At 49.6% G+C, this 20,982-nt stretch overlaps 1 protein-coding gene across 1 annotated transcript; it reads right to left on the minus strand.

Moving 5' to 3' along the window:
- Positions 1-248: 248 nt before the first annotated feature.
- Positions 249-19,910, minus strand: LOC128469256 (oocyte zinc finger protein XlCOF7.1-like). The gene is made up of 15 exons (XM_053451083.1): positions 19,761-19,910; positions 19,413-19,580; positions 19,234-19,294; positions 17,974-18,751; positions 14,678-15,204; positions 13,822-13,824; positions 9,230-9,725; positions 6,974-7,112; positions 5,199-5,324; positions 3,306-3,367; positions 2,169-2,968; positions 1,646-2,084; positions 1,562-1,613; positions 832-912; positions 249-305 (listed from the first exon to the last, which is right to left on the minus strand). The coding sequence occupies exons 1-15, from the start codon at positions 19,833-19,835 to the stop codon at positions 249-251; spliced, it is 3,864 nt and encodes a 1,287-aa protein (XP_053307058.1). The 5' UTR covers positions 19,836-19,910.
- Between the last annotated feature and the right edge of the window lie 1,072 nt (positions 19,911-20,982).

A 20,982-nucleotide genomic window follows, 5' to 3' on the forward strand; every position in this document is an offset into this window, starting at 1 on the left:
GGGAGCTGGCCCTTCCTGGCACAGTTAAGCACCTGGGTTCTTTTGGAATATGCAGATTCCTCATTCTGGTTATTCAAGATTTTATTAAAGACAGGAGGCTCGTATTACGCGTTATCCTTAATTACTGTAACCCATAGCAGCAAGAAAAAGAGAACATCAAGAGTTAACTATACAGCCGAAAAGAAAGCACCAATCAAGGTAATTGACGTCTTCTTTCTTTGAACAAGCGAACGTATCAAGCCATTCCGTTAAACGACAAAGTAAAACGAGTAACGATCAAAGGAACAGCTTCCGTGCCGATGAACCTGCAAGAGAAAAGATAGAAACATCGGGGGGGTCAGTAAAAGAGTAACGCGAGGATAAAACGCACCTCCTGTCTGTAATAAAACCTTGGCTTCCCATCACCGCGTTAGAAAAATCTTTTTCAGGAGGCTCGAATTAAAAATAGTTATGAAATATAAAATAAATATATTTAAAAAAAAACTTTGGAAGAGTTAAATCACCGGACCAATCAGCTGCCATAGAAAAGCTTTAGAGGCCCTAGCGCGTATGATCCAGCGAACCAATCCAGCTAAAGCAGTAGACGAGGCTGTCAGATTATGAATGGAAATCAACTATTATTGGTTTAACAAACTTCATAAAGGTGAAGTTCTGAGGATATCGATTTGCAAGCAATTCACAACAAATCATTTTGGGTTGTGGGGCGGAACTGGGATAAAAAGATGCATCTAGTCGCCGTGTTTGTCCTTTTTAGAAATAAACGCACCATTGGGTTCAAAATATGGACATGAGAAACGCGAACAATAAATAGTGAGTTTGGACGAAACTTACTCCGGAGACATACTTGGCAGCAAAGTCTAAAAGGAAGAGTCGGAAGAAGAAGGTGGCGTTTAGGAACGTCAGGTAAGTTTTCTGTAGAGTTCACAGGAGGGTGATACAGATAAAGAGCTTTTCATCCATATAACGGGGTGGGACGCGTATCCGCACGGAATCAGCAGCATTCATGAGCGATGGCTGTGCCAAGCGGATCCCCCATCTCTCCTGAATCGGTTGCCGTATCAGCACCTCGTAGGGATGGAGGAAACCTGCGCTCTTTGCTCGTTCAGTTTATTCCCCGATGTGAGCTCCTGCAGCTAATACATGAATTTGTTCATCTCTGTTGCATTTCTTTATACATTTTGCCTCTGTAATGATTCGGTGAGGCGAGGACCCCGGATGGCGGAGTGAGCCAGGCCAAACAGGAACCAAGAGAACGCCAGAGAACCAGCCGGGTCAAACAGGTAAGCAGGATAAGCCGAATCAGAATCCAGAGGCGAGGTCAACAACCCGAATCAATACCAGACGAGCAGGAATCAGGAGCCGAATCAGAGAGACAGGAACGAGGTCAACAAGCCGGGTCAAAACGGAGCAGTCAGTCACAATCGAACGCACAAGCAAGCAGCAAAATACACCAACCAAGGGTGACCCAGAAGTGGAAGTCCCAGGTAGAAACAGGGAGAGATGGAGGTAGAGGTCACCCGAGGTTATAAGAGCTGTGTTACTGGTTTGCTGCGTGGCTGACCACGCGGTGAAGACGCCGGAGGGGAAGCGGGGAGCACTCGCTGCCCGGGAAGCTGCCAGAGAGGGACGCAGAGTAAGTCCTTACAGCCCCTTTCCAAGGTGCGTTTTCTCGTGTGCATTCCGGTTCTGGCTTAAGTTAAAGCGTTTCCCGCACTGAGAACACGCGAACGGCTTCTCTCCCGTGTGAGTTCGCTGATGCCTACCCAGCTGCTGCTTTGTGGTGAAACATTTCCCGCATTCTGAACACCCAAACGGCTTGGCCCCCGTGTGAGTTCTCAGATGCTGATTGACCCCCGGCTTCGTGCTGAAACACTTTCCGCAGCGCGGACACGCGAAGGGCTTCTCTCCCGTGTGCACTCTCGCATGCGCGCGGAGGTTTTCTGCTGCACCAAAGTGTTTCCCGCATTCATGACATGAAAATGGCTTCTCTTGAGTATGAATCCGCTTGTGCTTGGTAAGGTTGAAGTTAATGGCGAAGCGTTTCCCGCACTCGTGACACGCGAAGGGTTTCTCTCCCGTGTGCACTTTCTTGTGAGCGCTGAGGTTTCCCGTCGTAGTGAATCTCTTCCCGCATTCAGGACACGGAAACAGCCTCTCTCCCGTGTGACTTTGTTCATGATGGACAAGCTGCGGCTTTGTGACGAAGCATTTGCCGCACTGAGAGCACGGATACGGTCTCACCCCCGTGTGAAGTCTCACATGCAAACTAAGGGACATCTTCAGTCTGAAACGTTTCCCGCACTCGGGGCACTCGAACGGCTTCTCCCCGGTGTGATGTCTCTTGTGGTCTCTGAGATCAGCGTTTGTGAAGAAACGTTTGTCGCATTCGGAACAGGCGAACGGCTTCTCTCCCGTGTGCTTTTTCTCGTGCCTTTTACGATGCGCCATTGAGGTGAAGCGCCTCCCGCAGTCGGAACACGCGTACGTCTTCTCTCCCGTGTGGATGTTCTCGTGTCTGTTACGATTCCCTAACGTGGTGAAACGTTTGCCGCACTCCGAACATTCAAATGGTTTGTGTCCGGTGTGAACTCTCTCGTGTATTCTAAGATCAAACTTTAGTCTAAAACATTTCCCGCAGTCAGGACACGGAAACGGTCTCTCTCCCCTGTGGATTTTCTGATGTTTATTACGATTTGCCAATAAGGTGAAACGCTTCCCGCACTCGGAGCACGGAAAGGTTTTCTCTGCTGTTTGATCCATTTCACTAAACACTTTATCCACCGGAGAGTGGGGTTCCTCGGCTGCGAGTGGCGGCACTTTTATCCCCAAACTCCTCGTTACGGATCGTTTCAGGATTTTCCTTGTGATTGTATTTCTATCTTCAGACTCGATGATGAGAGAGATGACGCAGGAGAAGATCTTCCATCTATGTGGTCCGAACGTCTGGTTATTCTGAATATTTACACTCCTTGGAAAAAAAGCAAAAACAGTTATTATTTAAAACACAGAGAATTGGTGAAAAGACAGCGTTTCTGGTAATGGGGGTCATTTTCTATTCATTCTTTTCAGTTTATCAGAGATCGGGAACAGGGCCCGGAGAGCGATATCTAGATATTTAACAGATGAAACCAAACTAAGGAAAGAAATTAAATCAGAATCGGCCGTCATCTCCCTGCAGCAGGGTTTGGATGAAATAGAAGACTGGGAAGTAAAATGGCGGCTGCGTTTCCACATAGATAAATGTCAGATTCTGCATTTGGGGGAGGAAAGTAAGCGGGATCGTTATAAGCTGAACGGCCACTTACTGGGGAAATCTACTATGGAGAAGGATCTGGAAGTTCATGCCGATTAAAGACTTTCCAGCCTTCTATATTCTCAACCCACTCAAGGCCCATTGGTTAATGTACAGGAGCCTTCTGTGTCCACAACCCCCGTGTTCTCCTCTATTATCAATACAGCTTTTCCCTCTCTTCAGCCCCCAGCTTCGCCTCCCCCACGCCCCGTGTCTGCCCGCTCCCGCAAATCCTATCCCCACCTTCACTCTCTCTTCTGCTAGTTTTAGCAGCCCAGGATTCCTCCCCAAACACCGAGTCCCTTATTGCTCCTTTCTTTATCCCGAAACTAGAATAATTTCCTCCGCATACCCCTCCTCTCCTCCTCTCCCCTCTGCTCTCTGGGATGTACAACTCCCTGCTAACCCTACTGGAGCTCTCTGCTGCTTTCGGCCCCGCGGACCATCCTCTCCTCCTTCAGACTCTTCATGCTCTTGGTCTCCGTGACTCTGCTCTCTCCTGGTTCCCTTCCCACCTCTCTGATCGCACCTCCAGCGTCTCTGTCTCCAGTAACGCTCCCCTCCCCCTCTCAGTCGGGGTCCCCAAGGCTCAGTTCCGGGACCTCACTTGGCCAACGAATCTCAGCCTTTGGCTTTTAATATCTCCTGTATGACGACGACACCGAGATCTACCTCTCCTCCCCGATCCCTCCCTGTGATGAAGAAGCGGGTTTCTGGGTGATTACGGCAGCCCCCCGGATCCCGCCAAGGCTCTGCGCAGACTGCAGGGTCACTCTGTGTAACCCGGTTATTCCCTGTAGCTCAGCGGTGTCCAGTTCTGGCCCCGAGGGCCGCAGACAGAGCGGGGTTTTAGTGATTTCATTAAATGATAAGAAATATTTGGATGGCGCTGCCTGTAAATGATCTGCAATCCCCACAATCCCTACCTGTGCAGCTCAGGGCCTGGAGATGTCACATGACTGCTTTATAAAGAGAACTACAACTCCTATAATCCTCAGCACCCCATTATAATACACACACACCCAGCTTCTGCCTCACAATACACACAAGGACTGCAACTCCCATCACACACCGGTCTCCTCTCACATAAGGCTAAGATTACCATAAAGGAAAAGAAGACTTCAATCCCCATCATCCAGTCTACCTCCCATCATGCACTGGGCTCTAGCAGCCATTTTAGGTCAAGCATTACGAACTAAAGATTCCAACTCCCACTATCCGTGTGGCCGGGCAGAGAGACAACTCCCATCATCCCTATCTCCGCTTGGACTTAAAACCAAAACCCCAACAATGACTACAAACCGGTAATCCTCACAAGAGAGCGTCCGGTCTGATGCTCCTCTGTGCACAGGAAGTACAACAAACCGGAAGCAAAATGGAACGCATAACCGGAAGTAACATATTGCACAGAAGAAACGCATCTTGGGGAAGTTTAGGGAAGTTTCCAACTTACGCCCGGTGTTGGGATTTAAAGAGAAGCGTGACCCCAAGAGCTGACACTCTCCTTCTAACCCCTGGCAGGTGTGTGTGTGCAGGTAAATGCTGGGGGAGGGGCAGTCTGGCCCCAGGAGCAGACTCTCTCCCTGTAACCCCTGCCAGGTCTGTGTGCAGGTAAATGCTGGGGGGAGGGGCAGTCTGGGCCCAGGAGCTGACACTCTCCCTGTAACCCCTGGCAGGTATGTGTGCAGGTAAATGCTGGGGAGGGACAGTCTGGGCCCAGGAGCTGACACTCTCCCTGTAACCCCTGCCAGGTCTGTGTGCAGGTAAATGCTGGGGGGGATGGGTAGTCCTATACAGTGACCCTGTGCCGGGTGATGTGACGGCTGCTGCGCTCTCTTTGGGGGTTTGTCTTTTTGCCGTCACGTTATTAGAATTTGTGGTACAGGGAGGCGTCTGAGGGCCAAACGCGGTGACCCAGGAAAGAGTCCAGTTTAGGACTGAACATGGCCAAGGATCCGGTGGCTGAGAAGATCTTGAGCCTCACCCTGGAGATCATCTCCCTGCTGAGCGGAGAGGTGAGGGGCCGGTGTCTCTGGGGCCAGAACATGGATGTCGTTAAGTCCACAAACTGCAGCTCAGATGTTTCTTTGCTCATCGATATTTAAATATCTTTCCCGATATACAGGATTATATGATTGTGAGGAAGCCCGGTGACTGCGCCCCACCCAGCGACGGCCCCTGTGTGTCAGACAGACCCCCCGGGACCAGGAGCCCCAGCCCGGTGCCTCCACCTCACTCGCTGACCCACGATAGGAAACGCGAGCAGAAGATCCTGGAACTGCCCAACAAGATGATGTCCCTGCTGACTGGAGAGGTGAGCGCTGCTGGGAACAGGACGTTATACAGTAACACCGAGGCGTGTGTCTGGATGGTGACGGCTCATTGTGTGTCTCAGGTTCCTGTGAGGTGTGATGATGTCACCGTCCATTTCTCCATGGAGGAGTGGGAGTATTTAGAAGGACACAAGGAGCTTTACAGGGACATGATGATGGAGACCCACCAGCCCCGCGGCTCTCCGGGTAAGAGGTTTAATCCCTGCGGTCTGTGTGTAGATATTAAGGCATCTTCACTGTAACAAATAACATGTAAAATGTGAGGTCTGTATAATAAATACTCGGCAATAAGGCAGCCACGAGAGATCTCAGGAGCCGGAGCCGCAGTTACCCAACAACATGTGAGAGTCACGCCGGGGAGACAGCGGGGAGCGAGTTTATGATCATGAGAACTGTCACTGTTTAAAGCAGATCTGCCGCATTCCTCAGATCCTCCATGTTGAATCTCTATCCGCTAAACCCACGTAATATGCAGAGTAAAGGGACCAATATATATGTAATGAAACTTAATGAGAAGGAATAATAATATTGACTGTTTCTTGCTGCTTGGTGTTGATTGGTCAATGCAGCCTTTGTAAGGGTCTGGGAGGAGAATGTAGACCTCATCCAAACAGGGAATTTACATCATACAAGCTGTAGGCAGTTTACTTAATGATATGAGTAACGCATAAAAGCGGTGATGGCCGCCATTCTCTAAAATAATCTGAAAATATTAGTATAACAGAGAAGCAGATTCTGCCAGACGGGGAGCGTTTAGAAATGGCGGCGTCTCCGCAGGTAGAAGACATTTATCTGAAAGAGACTCTGAAATCTGCTTGTTTGGGAAAGCGGCTGCTTCACTTAATTTGATGATTTCTCTCCGACAGACGCATCCGAGGTCAGAGATCGAGTCCCTAATTCTCCGCTGGACTGTAAGACGTCTCATTTTATTAAGGAGGAATCCGCCTCATGTGAAGAGACAGACATTTGTGACCCGGCGGAGTCTCCACAGACAGAGCTCACATCGACTCGTAATGAGGACGGATCCCCCTCAGATGAAGACGGAAATGTCTCAGCTCCCAATACACACACAGAGCACGACGGGGGGGATAATACGTCTGTCCACGTAAAGGAGGAATCCGCTTCCAATGAAGATTATTGGATCCCAACCGAACACAAGGGATCTACTTCTACTGATAAAACCCAAACCAGTAACACACATTTTCAGTGTGAAACACCCCCCGATGAGGTTACATATAGCTGCCCCGAGTGTCAGGAACGGTTTACCAGTGACTCTGATCTTCTTCTACATCAGACCATCCATGATAGATCAGCGGTCTCCTCTCTGGGCTGTGAGAAAAGTTCTAACTCTGAGCACATTGTTCATCAGCGTATTCACACAGACGAGAAGCCTTATTCCTGTCCTGAGTGCGGGAAAAGCTTCAAACACAAGTCCCATATCATACGCCACCAGCGAACTCATACGGGTGAAAAACCATTTCCCTGTTCTGAGTGCGGAAAACGTTTCAGAAGGAACTGGGACCTTCTTCAGCATTTTAGGATTCACACCGGGGAGAAGCCGTATTCCTGTCCCCACTGCCCGAAACGTTTTAAGAGGAGCTCTCACCGCACTCAACATCTCAGAAATCACACCGGGGAGAAGCCTTATTCGTGTTCTGAATGCGGGAAACGTTTCAAGCATAGCTCAACTTTCACCCAGCACCAGCGGAATCACACTGGAGAAAAACCGTTTCCGTGTTCTGAGTGCGGGAAATATTTTAGAAATAAGTCGCAACTTAATCAACACCTCAGAATTCACAAAGGGGAGAAGCCCTTTGCATGTTCTGAGTGCGGGAAATGTTTTAACAGAAACACTCAGCTTGTTGAACATCTCAAAGTTCACACCGGGGAGAAGCCTTATTCCTGTTCAGACTGCGGGAAATGTTTTAAACGAAGGTCGGATTGTGTAGCCCACCAGCGGACTCACACGGGTGGACAATCATTTCCGTGAGTTTGGAAATGCGTGAGAGACGTCTCAGAATTCACACCGCGGAGAAGCCTTATTCATGTTTCACTCGCTCCTCAGGTTTTGCCGTCCACCAGCAGACTCAGAGAACCGTGTTCTGCGTGGGGAAAATGCTTCACCTGTAACTCGAATCGCCTTAAACATCTCGGAATTCACGGCAGGGAGAAGCCGTACATGTGTTTGGACTGTGACAAAATGTTCTAACGCTAAAGCAAATCTCAGTAAGCACCGGTGCGCACACCGGTTAGAAAGCGTTCCTCGTGTAATAAATTGTTTTATGTTATTCAGTTTCTTATTGCAATTTAGACATATGTTCATTATGAAAATTAATATCACTAATTACTTTCTGATGTCCTGTTCAGTAAAGAAGCGAGTAATTACCTAAAAATGCCAATTTCTCTGATTTTGGGTGACGGATGGCACTAAATCTCATAATTCTTCCCTTGAAAGGAAGTATCATGGTGGTCATGACCACGAGACGACTGGGTCAGAGCATCTCCAAAACTACGGCTCTTGTGGGGGTTCCTGGTCTGCAGTGGTCAGTATTTATCAAGCTAAAGCCTTATGTGACGGACCGACCTTCAGGACAATAATTCCCCGCAATCCGTCAGCAATATCTCCGAGCAAAGTAACGGGATATCGCTATCCGGTACCCAAATAACCAAACGAGAAGAGTCTTTAGGTACAACAAGAGGAGAACTGATTTATTTTAGACACGTACGACTGGATATATCCAGCAAAACACACATTAACATAAAACAAGATACTGGGATACAAACCGCCCCCTTAATCTGCCTCCCAGAGACAACAGGGGCAGTAACGGGATTAACAATCCAAAAGGATACAGACGACACTAAGAAAAGGAATACACACGTCTGGGGGTGTAATTACTAAACAGTCAAGCTCAGCTAACGTGCCTTGATCTATGGGCCCCGAATCCCAGTGATTCACCCCCCCTTCAGACAGAAGCCGTGCTCCAGGAGGGCTGATCTGATTCCTCTTTAGACGCTGGAACTTGAGTCTGATCCTGCAGAGCTTTGTGTTCCTCTCTGGGTTTTATCGCTCTGTGCATCTGCCGATGCATTTCACATATATCTTGGCAGAGTTCCTGGTCTTCAAACCTTAAACATAATGGCGCTAAGCGATACTCTAATGGAGTCTCATTTTGAACGTGAGAAATAAACCTCTGAACGCGCCGATTCAGGGAAGAGGTGAACTTCTCCTTATGTAACATGACTATCGTCGGCCTGGCACACAATTTAATTCAGGAGAAACTACTTCCAGCCTTAGAAATTGCTACTAATTGCGTTGGCACACGCCGATAGTGAGGCAACCTTTGCCTCCACAGCATATCTGTTCCTCCAGCTCCTAATAGGTAATCCATTTATAATGCTTGAGGGTAAGGTTGCAAACGCTGTCAGGCATAAGTAGACGCTTCACTGAATGGGGATCTTTTAATTCACTTTATTTGTAATCCCAAGGCCATATATAAGCCTATAAATGACCCGGGCATGAATCATCCCCTTTTATTGTATGCCAAATTAAAAATAATTTAGTAAAAAAACCTTCGACTATATTCAGCTTTCATTTAAATCTGACACTGTGATGTCATAACTGTGACTTTTCTTACGATGTTTATATAAACCGCTACTCTGGGTAAAAGATTTCCCGCATTGAGAACAGGAGAACGGTCTGTCTCCCGTGTGGGTTCTCAGATGACCAACCATAGCCGACTTTAAACGAAATCTCTTCCCGCACTCCCAGCATGAATAGGGCTTTTCTCCGGTGTGGATCCGCTGGTGTTTAGTGAGGTGCGGACCGTGAGAAAATCTCTTCCCGCACTCGGAGCAGGAATAAGGCTTCTCTCCCGTGTGGATCCGCAGATGCAGAACGAGGTTCGAGCTTTGATTGAAACGTCTTCCGCATTCCGGACACGCGAACGGTTTCTCTCCCGTGTGAATCCGCTGGTGAGTGACGAGAGCGAAGTTAGAGGTAAAGGTTTTCCTGCAGACAGAACATAAAAATGGCCGCTCTCTTGTGTGAGTCTTCTGATGACGGGCAAGAGCTGAGCTTTCAGTAAAATATTTCCCGCATTCTGAACACGGGAACAACTTCTGCCCCGTATCCCACCGTCTCTGCGTCTGCCCTGTGATACAGTCTGCTATATAATCAGCCTCCCCGTCTGATATGTCCCCCTCATCGCGGGAAGCCACTTCCTCGTTAACATGAGACGGAGTGCAGTCCGCGGGCGTGGGTTCTGTCAGAGTATCTGCCGGATCTTCCTGCGTGACGCGGGTCGGCGATGTATGAGCAGGAGCCCGCCGCGCAGGTTCTTGTGATGTGTGAGCGTCGCGGTCTGACTGCCCTGTAATATCTTCCAAAGACTCGCTCGTCGTCACACTTTCTATATTCACATTCTGAGGGTCTGTTTGAAGAAGGTCGCGTTTCTCTTCATTCCCACAATCCCCGGAATTAATGAAGATGTCGCCGCAGGCAGATTCAACTACTGGGATAAAAAAAAAAAAGAAATTAAACCCAACTCTAGATATTAATCCACCTGAAGATCACGGAGACAGCACTGCTTGTGACAAACAGGCCAGAGATCGGTCATCGTATTACCCGGAGAGCCGCGGGGCTGGTGGGTCTCCATCATCACGTCCCTGTAAAGCTCCTTGTGTCCTTCTAAATACTCCCACTCCTCCATGGAGAAATAGACGGTGACATCATCACACCTTACAGGAACCTGAGACACACAATGAGCCGTCACCATCCAGACACACGCCTCGGTGTTACTGTATAACGTCCCGTTCCCAGCAGCGCTCACCTCTCCAGTCAGCAGGGACATCATCTTGTTGGTCAGTTCCAGGATCTTCTGCTCGCGGTTCCTCTCGTGGGTCAGCGAGTGAGGTGGAGGACCCGGGCTGGGGCTCCGGGTCCTGGTGTATCCGTTACACACATAGTGATCCCTTTTACACATGACGGGGCCACCACGTTTCTTCATAATAATATAATCCTACACAGCGTGAGAAACACATAATGCCAGCAGATATCATCACTTAGCCCTGGAATATGTATAATTCAATATACTTTCTGCACTCCCTTGAACGGCTATTGAGACCAAACAGATTATCAGCTCTCCGGCTTCTTGGCTCAGTAAAATAAAGTGTCTACCTTCGTGACCTCCTCTCACCTCTCCAATCAGCAGAGACAGGATCTCCAGAGTGAGGTCCAGGATCCTCTCGGCCACCCGGCTCCTGTTGATCATCGTGTCCGTCCTGTCCGTCCGTCCTGTCCGTCCGTTAATCCTTGGAGTAACCAGGAACAGAATATATTGTATTATAAAAACAGCTCTCAGAGCAAAGCAATTAGATGAATGGGGAGGCAGCTGCAGTTTAGTGTTAGAAGAATCCCAATGCAGAAGCATTGAGGACCCTGGGCATTAGTGGGCGTGATGTGTGATAGGTGAGATGAGAGTGACGTTTTATGGGAGTGATGTGTGATAGATGAGAGTGACGTGTTACGGTACCCATGTGTGATAGGTGAGATGAGAGTGACGTGTTACGGGAGTGATAGGTGACATGAGAGTGACGTGTTACGGGAGTGATGTGTGATAGATGAGAGTGACGTGTTACGGTACCCATGTGTGATAGGTGAGATGAGAGTGACGTGTTACGGGAGTGATAGGTGAGACAAGAGGGACGTGTTATGGGAGTTATGTGTGATAGGCGAGATGAGAGTGACGTGTTACGGGAGTGATGTGTGATAGGTGAGACGAGAGTGACATGTTAAGGTAGCAATGTGTGATAGGTGAGATGAGAGTAAAGTGTAATGGTAGTGATGTGTGATAGGTGAGATGAGAGTGACGTGTTACGGGAGTGATGTGTGATAGGTGGGAAGAGAGTAAAGTGTTACGGGAGTGATGTGTGATAGGTGGGAAGAGAGTAAAGTGTTACGGTAGTGATGTGTGATAGGTGAGCTGAGAGTGAAGTGTTATGGTAGCGATGTGTGATAGGTGAGATGAGAGTGACGTGTTACGGTAGTGATGTGTGATAGGTGAGATGAGAGTGACGTGTTACGGTAGCGATGTGTGATAGGTGAGATGAGAGTGACGTGTTACGGGAGTTATAGGTGAGATGAGAGTGACGTGTTACGGTAGCGATGTGTGATAGGTGAGATGAGAGTGATGTGTTATGGGAGTGATGCGTGATAGGCGAGATGAGAGTGCCATGGTTATTACACTAATGTGTGCGTGTTAGTGCGCTGCTGTGTGTGCGTGTTAGCATGTTAGTACGTCTATAAGTATGTTATTGTGTGCATGTAGGAGGAGCTGGGGGCCCCAGCTTTTTTTGTTCTGCCCCCAGAAGAGTAAGAGATTCCTCTGTACAGTGCAGCCGGTCAGCCATCATAATGTCCGTCTATAACTGCACTGCACTGAGTACATTAACAATCTATGATTTGCCCAAATACCCCAGCTGACCCCGAGCTGGTGTCCAGGACGTGTGTACGTTTCACATACCCGTTAGAGGTCAGTGCTGCCCCCTGCAGTAGGAGGGGATTGGAGGGGTAACTAAATGCTGCCCCCTGCAGTATGGGGGATGGAGGGGTAACTAAATAATGCCACCTGCAGTTTAGGGGCGGGTAACTAAGTGCTGCCCCCTGCAGAATGGGGGATGGGGGGGTAACTAAGTGCTGCCCCCTGCAGTATGGAGGGGTAACTAACTGCTGCCCCCTGCAGTATGGAGGGGTTACTAGGTGCTGCCCCCTGCAGTATGGAGGGGTAACTAAGTGCTGCCCCCTGCAGTATGGAGGGGTAACTAACTGCTGCCCCCTGTAATATGGAGGGGTTACTAAGTGCTGCCCCCTGCAGTATGGAGGGGTAACTAAGTGCTGCCCCCTGCAGTATGGAGGGGTAACTACGTGCTGCCCCCTGCAGTATGGAGGGGTTACTAAGTGCTGCCCCTGCAGTATGGAGGATGGATGGGGTTACTAAGCGCTGCCCCTGCAGTATGGGGGGTGGAGGGGTAACTACGTGATTTACCCCCTCTAGCTGCCCCTATGTACGCCCCATTCACCCCGTTGTGTAAAACCGGCACTCACCTCTTTCCCTCGACTACCGTGCAGCGGAAGTGACGTTACTTTCATGGATCGCCTTAGCGGCCGCCATTTTTTATATGGGCAGACACCCATTCTCCCGGTATTTAAAATCCTTTCCCATTCCGAGGGGTTTATTCGTGTCGGAACTCCGCGGGGATAGAGAGGAATCTGCAAATAATCCCCAGAAACAGCTTCCGGTAACTGGAAGAAACGCCGAGTAACTGGAGTTACAGTGTCGCTTGTACAGGCAGAAGTAGCCGCCATCTTGTTGGTGGATTAAAGTTTACATTACTGATGGGTTTGAGAGTCTGTTTTCCCGCCCACAGAACGGCCGCCATTTTTCCTCTTTCCCTTATATTTATATGTAGAAAGATGAACAGAGATCAGGCAGTAAGATGGAGAGGAGATAAAGCTGAGGGAATTACTTACACTTAAAAATAACCCCATTTTAAAATGGCAGTTCTTTCCGCATATAATTAATTGCCAAGAATTAAAGAAAAACGGTCTAGTTTAAGGGGTCAGCGCTCTGAAATCCCCACCAATGCCTGCAGGAGACACACGCGTGTGCTTTATATACACGCCTTTTACGCCCGCCTGCGTCCCACATTCAGACCAGTATAAAGCTCACTGGGACCAGTAAGACCAGGCGGGGTGGCCTTTGTAATGGCCGCCGGAGGGTTACAGCCCTATGTTAATGGCTCCTGCCATATGGCCCGGGCGTGTCCCAAATCCTGTCTCCATTTTTGAAGGACACTACACCTGTTGTGCCTGGTGCCATGTTTTAGCCCTGGGGTCCGGTGGCACCACCGGCTTGCCTCATCCCCCAAACTTTTGGAGCACGAGCAACATTGTGTGGACGATGCCCATTACACACCATGCAGGACTCTGCGTACACGTGATGACGCACCTCGCAGGACTATGCGTACACGTGATGACGCACCTCGCAGGACTACGCTTACATGTGATGACCATACCGGGGAACTCTCCGGGTTTGACCCAGAGATTGGAAACGGTGCACAATGCCAGTCAGCAGCCACAAAGGCTAATAAGATATTGGCGTGAATAAAACGGGCTATTGATTCACGGGAGGAGGATACCATCTGCCTCTTTACAGGTCAATGGTAAGACCTCACCTTGAATATGCAATTCTGGCCACCGTTCCTTAAAAAGGCCATTATGGAACTAGAAAATGTGCAAAGGACGGCCACAAAATGATTAAGGAGTGTAACATATAATAATTATTATTTATTGTTTTATATATATCGCCATCAAATTCCGTAGCGTTGTAAATACTTACAGGGCCAATATAAAAAGCCTTGTATAAGTGGGAAAGTCTTAAAAATACCTTAATTGGGGTTTTCGTTATGCCTTCTTTTGGATCAAAGCAGGAAGGAGGTAGAAAGGCTGAACTTCATGGGCTGAAGTATTTTGTTTAACCTATATTACTACGTTACTATGTATTAGGAAAGATACCGCGAAACGCCACCATCACTTATCCTGACACTGAAAGGGGACGGAGTTACATGAGGCACTACCAGCAGGATCGTTATGTACAGGTTTCCATGGCAACTGCTCCACTTCTAGCTCCTGGGCCACAATGCTTTTATTTGATGCGAGGCGGGAGGATAGAGATGGTGGTGAAGACGCCACCAAAGAAGACAGGAGGCGACCCCTATAAACAGCAGCTTTGGCAGAAAACATTCTGTATGTTCACGGGAAAATTAATATTTTTTCCAGTCACATTATATAATTTCAGCTATTTTAAGAAAACATAGCTCACCCCATCAACAGCCTGCACCCCTCCTTGGAACATCATATTGTTTATTAAGGCATAGATATCCAGTTTTCACGTAAATCTGGCACTATGATGTCATACCCGTGACTTCTCCCTCACATGAATCTTATGATGTTTGTTTAAAGCGGATCTCTGGGTAAAAGATTTCCTGCACTCACTACACGAGAACGGCTTCTCTCCCGTGTGGGTCCTCTGATGTTTAACCAGAGAGGACCTTTCCGTGAAGCTCTTCCCGCACTCCGTGCACGAGAACGGCTTATCTCCTGTGTGGATCCTCAGGTGGCTAATGAGGGAGAAGTTATGGGTAAAGCGCTTGCCGCATTCCGGACACGAGAATGGCTTCTCCCCCGTGTGGATCCGCTGATGCTTCACGAGAGACGAGCTATGAGTGAAGCTCTTCCCGCACTCCGAGCAGGAATAGGGCTTCTCACCAGTGTGGACCCGCTGATGGATAAAGAGGTGCGAGCTCTGGTTGAAACGCTTTCCGCATTCTGAACATGCGAAGGGCTTCTCTCCTGTGTGAATGCGCTGGTGAGTAATGAGAAAGAAGCTATAGGTGAAGGTCTTGCCGCACTCCGAGCATGACAGCAGCCTTTTCCCTGCGTGGGACTTCTGATGACGGGCAAGAGCCGAGCTTTCGGTGAAATGTTTCCCGCATTCAAAGCAGGAGAGCTGCTTCTCCCCCCTGTCGTATTCTTTCGAATCAGTCTCTCCTCCTTCCCCACATGATTTGTTACAGAAGCATTTCTTCCATTCCCCGTAGTCCTTCGGTGGCAGTTTCCTCGCGCCGACCCCACTTATGCTGTAACTGTATTGTGTCTCGGAACGTTCTATCTCCTCAGAGGAATCCGGCTCTTCCTTAATCCGGACCGTTAAGTAGTCCTCCCCTGGAAGCTCCGTGGACATGTCTGGCAGGTGTCCATCTTGACCTGAAACAGCTTCCTCCTTGACAAAGAAAGAGGTAGATAACGTGCCGGTGGGCTCCGGAGGTGAATAAATGCTGTTGTCCGACAGACCTTCATCTGAGTCTGGCTCCTCTTTGATGCAAACTGCTAAGTAATCGGCCTCCCCGTCAGTGGCGTCTCCCTCGTTGCAGGAGGCCGGTTCCTCTTTAGTATGAGATGAAGTCTGAGGGTCTGTTTGAAGAAGGTCACATTTCTCTCCACTCCCACAATCCCCAGAATTTATAAAGATATCCTCGCAGGGAGATTCATCTACGGGAAGGAATAAGCGATCAATCATTACATCATCCAGTAATTAATGCTAAACAAAAAAAAAAAAAAGACCCATCACCATCCCCTTACCTGCTGAGCCGAGGGTCTGGTGGGTCTCCATCACCACGTCTCACGAGATCTTCACGTCCTGCTAATTACTCCTGAGACACACAATGAGCCGTCACCATCCAGACACACGCCTCGGTGTTACTGTATAACGTCCCGTTCCCAGCAGCGCTCACCTCTCCAGTCAGCAGGGACATCATCTTGTTGGTCAGTTCCAGGATCTTCTGCTCGCGGTTCCTCTCGTGGGTCAGCGAGTGAGGTGGAGGCACCGGGCTGGGGCTCCGGGTCCTGGGGGGTCCGTCTGACAGACAAGGGACGCAGTCGCCAGACTAAAGACAACAAAGAGATAGTCAAAATTCAGATGCTGTCTCGTTAGCTTAAATATACGTGTTGTCCATGCGTGTCCTATGTGAACATACGTGCGATTTAGTTTGCCGTCCCTCCACCTCTTGACCCTCCCAGACACCCGGCTCCTGCCCCGTCACATCCCTTTGCCAAAATCAAATGGATTCTGGACCCTGTTGAAGTCTTTGAAGTCCCCATTTTCCCATGACCAGAATGTGACTGGCCTGATATGTCCTCTCTGGCCCCGGGAGCCTTTTCAGTAGTACATGCGCTCTGAGGTGCTGCAAGGGACACTGGGTAATCTCCACATATGGGCTGAGTCCACAGAACCTTTGCAGTACTGAATTCTAAACCACAGCATTTGGACTTGGGTTATAAATCCAGGGCAGCTGGGAGGTATGGTGCATAGCACTAATACACACAGTGTATGGGGGGGTATATACCTCCAGCATTATATACCCCTTCTAGTTACCCCTGCCCCCTGTGTGCCCCACTGATTAGCAGGAGGGGACCCCCCATCACACAGTTACCCCATTGGGGAAACCCCGGACACAGACAAGTTTTCGCCCTCTTGACGTCACACACAGCTCTCCCCGATAATCCGAAACACGCACTCACCTGTTTGTAACAACGCCGAGTATGTGGAAGTGACGTTTGATTCGGTATACCGCCTCGGCGTGTGCCATCTTTGTTCTGGGAAAAAAGCCTTTTTCCAGAACTCCAGTTTTTCCGATATCTTCGCTTCCTCCCGAGAGATTTATTAGTATTAAAGACGCAATAACAGTAACACAAAATGATCTGCGACTATGCGCTGAACGACACAGGCAGCTTCCGGTAACGCGCCCATGACAAAACGGAAGCGTCGCTAGTAACGTCAGCGGCCGACATCTTGTTGGTGGGCTCCAATTGACATTTTGAAATATTCTCCTTCCCCACATAAATTACCGCGAAACAAGTAAAGGAACCCCAAAAGCAGCCCTGTAAGTATATTTAAATATATCTCATTATATAAAATATTACTAATCACCCCCAAAACGCCTTCATTTATTGTAAGCTCACCACAATGCAGCAAGACAGAGCGGCAGTGTATTAATTTAGCGGAACGCAGGTCACACAGACAGCAAGGACACAACATGGACGCCACACAGAAACGGCGATAGTAAAGCGTTAAATAACAACGCTCTCTTTTATAACATTAAATGCGCTTAGACGGTAATTGCACCTTCTGTCCAATAGGTTGGCAGTTTATATTGGCCGCTGGTGTTCAATTGAACTTCCTTGTGAAGGCCAGGGTGCTCCTGACTGCTAGTTCCACTCCAAACGCCGCTTTGTTTCAGTGAAGAGAGGTTTTGAGGTGACACCGGTACGAGAGCGGTGCTATCCACCAGGAGGAGCTGCGCGGCCAGAAACCCCCACAGCGGCGGTTCAGATCACGGCCCAGAACAGAGTCACGGGGTCTCCGAATATCCGAGTGGCGGCCACGAGTCTCACATTGAGTCAGAGCGCTCACATCCGCGCATGCGTTTATTACCCAACCAATTGGATACATTCTCCCAGGACAAAAAATACCCCAAGCAGGTTATAGGCGACGTTTCCCGGGAAGAAGACCTGGAGTGGAGGCCATAAATATGGGGGGGTCCGTTTTCGGAGAAAAATGAAATGGATGCAGAGAGTCCGAAACGCTACACAGAGCAAGCTTCCCTATCGGTAGTGAGTGTGTTCTCCCTCACGGCCCGTGCTCTGGTGGAGTAATGGATGAACGGCCTCAGGAAAATGAAATCCACAGGAGCTCCCTTTCCAGCAGCAGGTTGCATTTCTTCTCCCTTTCCGAATGAACCCGCATGTGCGTCTTGAGGCTGGACTCCTGGCCGAAGCGCCTCCCGCAGCTGGGGCAGGTAAACGGCTTCTCCCCCGTGTGAGTCCTCAGGTGCGTCAGGAGACTCGCCTTCTGAAGGAACCTCTTCCCGCACTCAGAGCAGGAGAACGGCTTCTCCCCCGTGTGGGTCATCAAGTGGTATTTAATCGTCGACTTCTGGTTAAAGCATTTGCCGCACTCGGGGCAGGAAAAGGGCTTCTCCCCTGTGTGGACGGTCTGGTGCCGGACCAGGTCGGACTTCTTGATGAAGCGCTTCCCGCACTCTGAGCACGGGAATGGCTTCTCCCCCGTGTGAATCCTCTGGTGGACGCGAAGCCCGGAGTTGTGGCTGAAACATTTCCCGCATTCCGAACAAGAAAATGGCCGATCGGCCGGCCGTGGTCTCTTTTTAGCGTTACAGCAGTGACATCTTTCTGGATCTGTCTCCTCACAGGACGCCTCCGTGATATAAGGAGGCGTGTGCTCTGTCTGCGTATACTTTGTAGACGTGTAAATGTTCGAGTCCGTGACCTCCTCGTCCTCCCACGCGGCGGGTTCCTCCTTGATGACGGTCAGTGTGTATTCTGTCTGTGTGCCCTCCCCGGGGGCAGAAATGTCTCGGTCTGTGAAACTTCTTAGCCAATCCAATTCCTTCTTATCTTTGGTATTAAATTCTTTGGTAACGGGACCCGGAGCCAAAACCCCGTGGTGAGACCCGTCAGCCACCATCTTCTTGGCCATGGAACCATCTACTGGGGGGAAAAAAGGACAAAGCTCTTTAAAAGCCTTTCCTTAAAGTACGATACAGTCTCTTCTACAGACCCTCTGGAGGTCTCTACGGGGGGAAGAGAACTGTCTCTAAAGGGAGGACCGGCATAATAACAACCCCTCTCTAGATACCCCTTCTGTCTAAGCCTCTCTAGCTAGAGGTGAACATCCACCATTATTACTGATGCTTTCTCTGGGTCTTCCCTATTACTTCTAGAGCCAACAGACCAAACTCGATCTTACAGAGCGGGGCAGACCAGACGAGCCGAATGGGTCCGATCCGCCACCGGAATCCATATTCCTACATTCTTCCAGAACGTCTCTCTGCCGTTTCCTCCATGGCTACAGCTGCCCCTGCCACAAAGGAGATGACCTAGCGTCTCTTGGCTATTACTGCCCTCTCGGGGTTCTATTTTATTTCTGAGATTAAAGAATGTCTCTGCTCGAGGCTGATTTAACCCCTTACCCCACGACATGAGCAGCTGGTGGTTTTCTACTGTCCCTCCACCGATGTTCCTCCATTGTCCCTACGCAAAGAAAAAGACAGAGACACCTTACAGGAACCTGAGACACACAATGAGCCGTCACCATCCAGACACACGCCTCGGTGTTACTGTATAACGTCCCGTTCCCAGCAGCGCTCACCTCTCCAGTCAGCAGGGACATCATCTTGTTGGTCAGTTCCAGGATCTTCTGCTCGCGGTTCCTCTCGTGGGTCAGCGAGTGAGGTGGAAGCACCGGGCTAGAGGTCCCGGGGGGCCCGTCTGACATTTGGGGGATGCGGTCACCAGGTTTCTTCAAAATCATATAATCCTAGAATATGAGAAATGATATAGTGGGCGCCTCTCATACAGAAACGTCTCCCCCACGCTCTCTCTCGGAGTAGATACTCCCTCTGCCCCCCCCCCCGATCCTGTAATTATCAATTATATTCAGTAAAGGTTATAATGAGAGATAAAGGTGCAGAGTCATCATATTCCGGTCCACCCTCACCTCTCCGGTCAGCAGGGAGATGATCTCCAGGGTGAGCTCCAGGATCCTCTCAGACACCCGGTTCCCGTCCTTCATGGTCACCGAGCCGGTCAGACGCCTTCAGAACGGACTCTTCTCACAGAGGAACGGACACCCTGCAGAGACCACGGCGGTCCCGGGATCACAGAAAACACCCCCCATATTTATAAATGTAATAGACGATCAGATATTAGCAAAGGAAAAGCAGGGGTGGGGGGAAGAGGAGCAGACCTGGAGAGCGGTGGGGAAGAGAGGTGGGGAGAGGAGCAGGCATGCAAAGCGATGGGAAGAGAGGGGAGAGGGTGGGGTTTGGTGGCTCATTCAGCACAGGGGCAGAAGTGCACGCAGCCATCCATATACTCTCGCGCGCACACACATACACAATCACTCACGCACACACAATCACTCACACATACACAATCACTCACGCACACACAATCACTCACACACACATACATATACACAATCACTCACACATACACAATCACTCACGCACACACATACACAATCACTCACACACATGTACACATACACAATCACTCACACATACACAATAACGCACACACATACACAATCACACACGCACGCACACTGTCCGTAGCATGGGATTCAAAAAATGAATGGAACGCAAAAAAGGACCCAGCTATGGAGTAAATGCTGCCTTACCTCCTACTGAGATTAACCCCCTGGTGGCTGTACCAGGAACAGCAGGGAAATCATGCAAATATTCAGCCCTCCCTTGGTTACCCTGCAGATAGTGGGGCGTGCACCTTATGTAAGGGATACAGCCTTGCCCCTTCAGGGTGTCAAAGTCCTGTATCTACTACCTCTGCTATGCTCAGAATGTTCCAGCCCTAAAGCCTCAACTTCTCCTCCCCAGGGGGTAACAGGCCTCTATTTAATACTTATGGGCACCTAGGAGTCTTAGATCTGAACCCATTATCTCTGGGCTCCCCCTGGGTGTACCAGCCCTGTACCCACTACCTTTGGTCTGTCACACAGCTCAAGGGCCTGATCCACAAGCAGCCTTGCAGTTGCTGAGCAGGCTCTGCGCGCATGCGCGAAACACGAGCGGCACTAGGACCGGGCAGAGCAGGAATCATTCCTGGGGACGGGACGCTTTAATAACATGTCACAGCACCAAGCGGCCATCTTGGTTTAGGGCATTGCTCCAATTACTGCCTATGGAAAGTAAGGGCAAGGC

Source organism: Spea bombifrons, chromosome 11, assembly GCF_027358695.1.
Source record: "Spea bombifrons isolate aSpeBom1 chromosome 11, aSpeBom1.2.pri, whole genome shotgun sequence".
NCBI lineage: Eukaryota > Metazoa > Chordata > Amphibia > Anura > Pelobatidae > Spea > Spea bombifrons.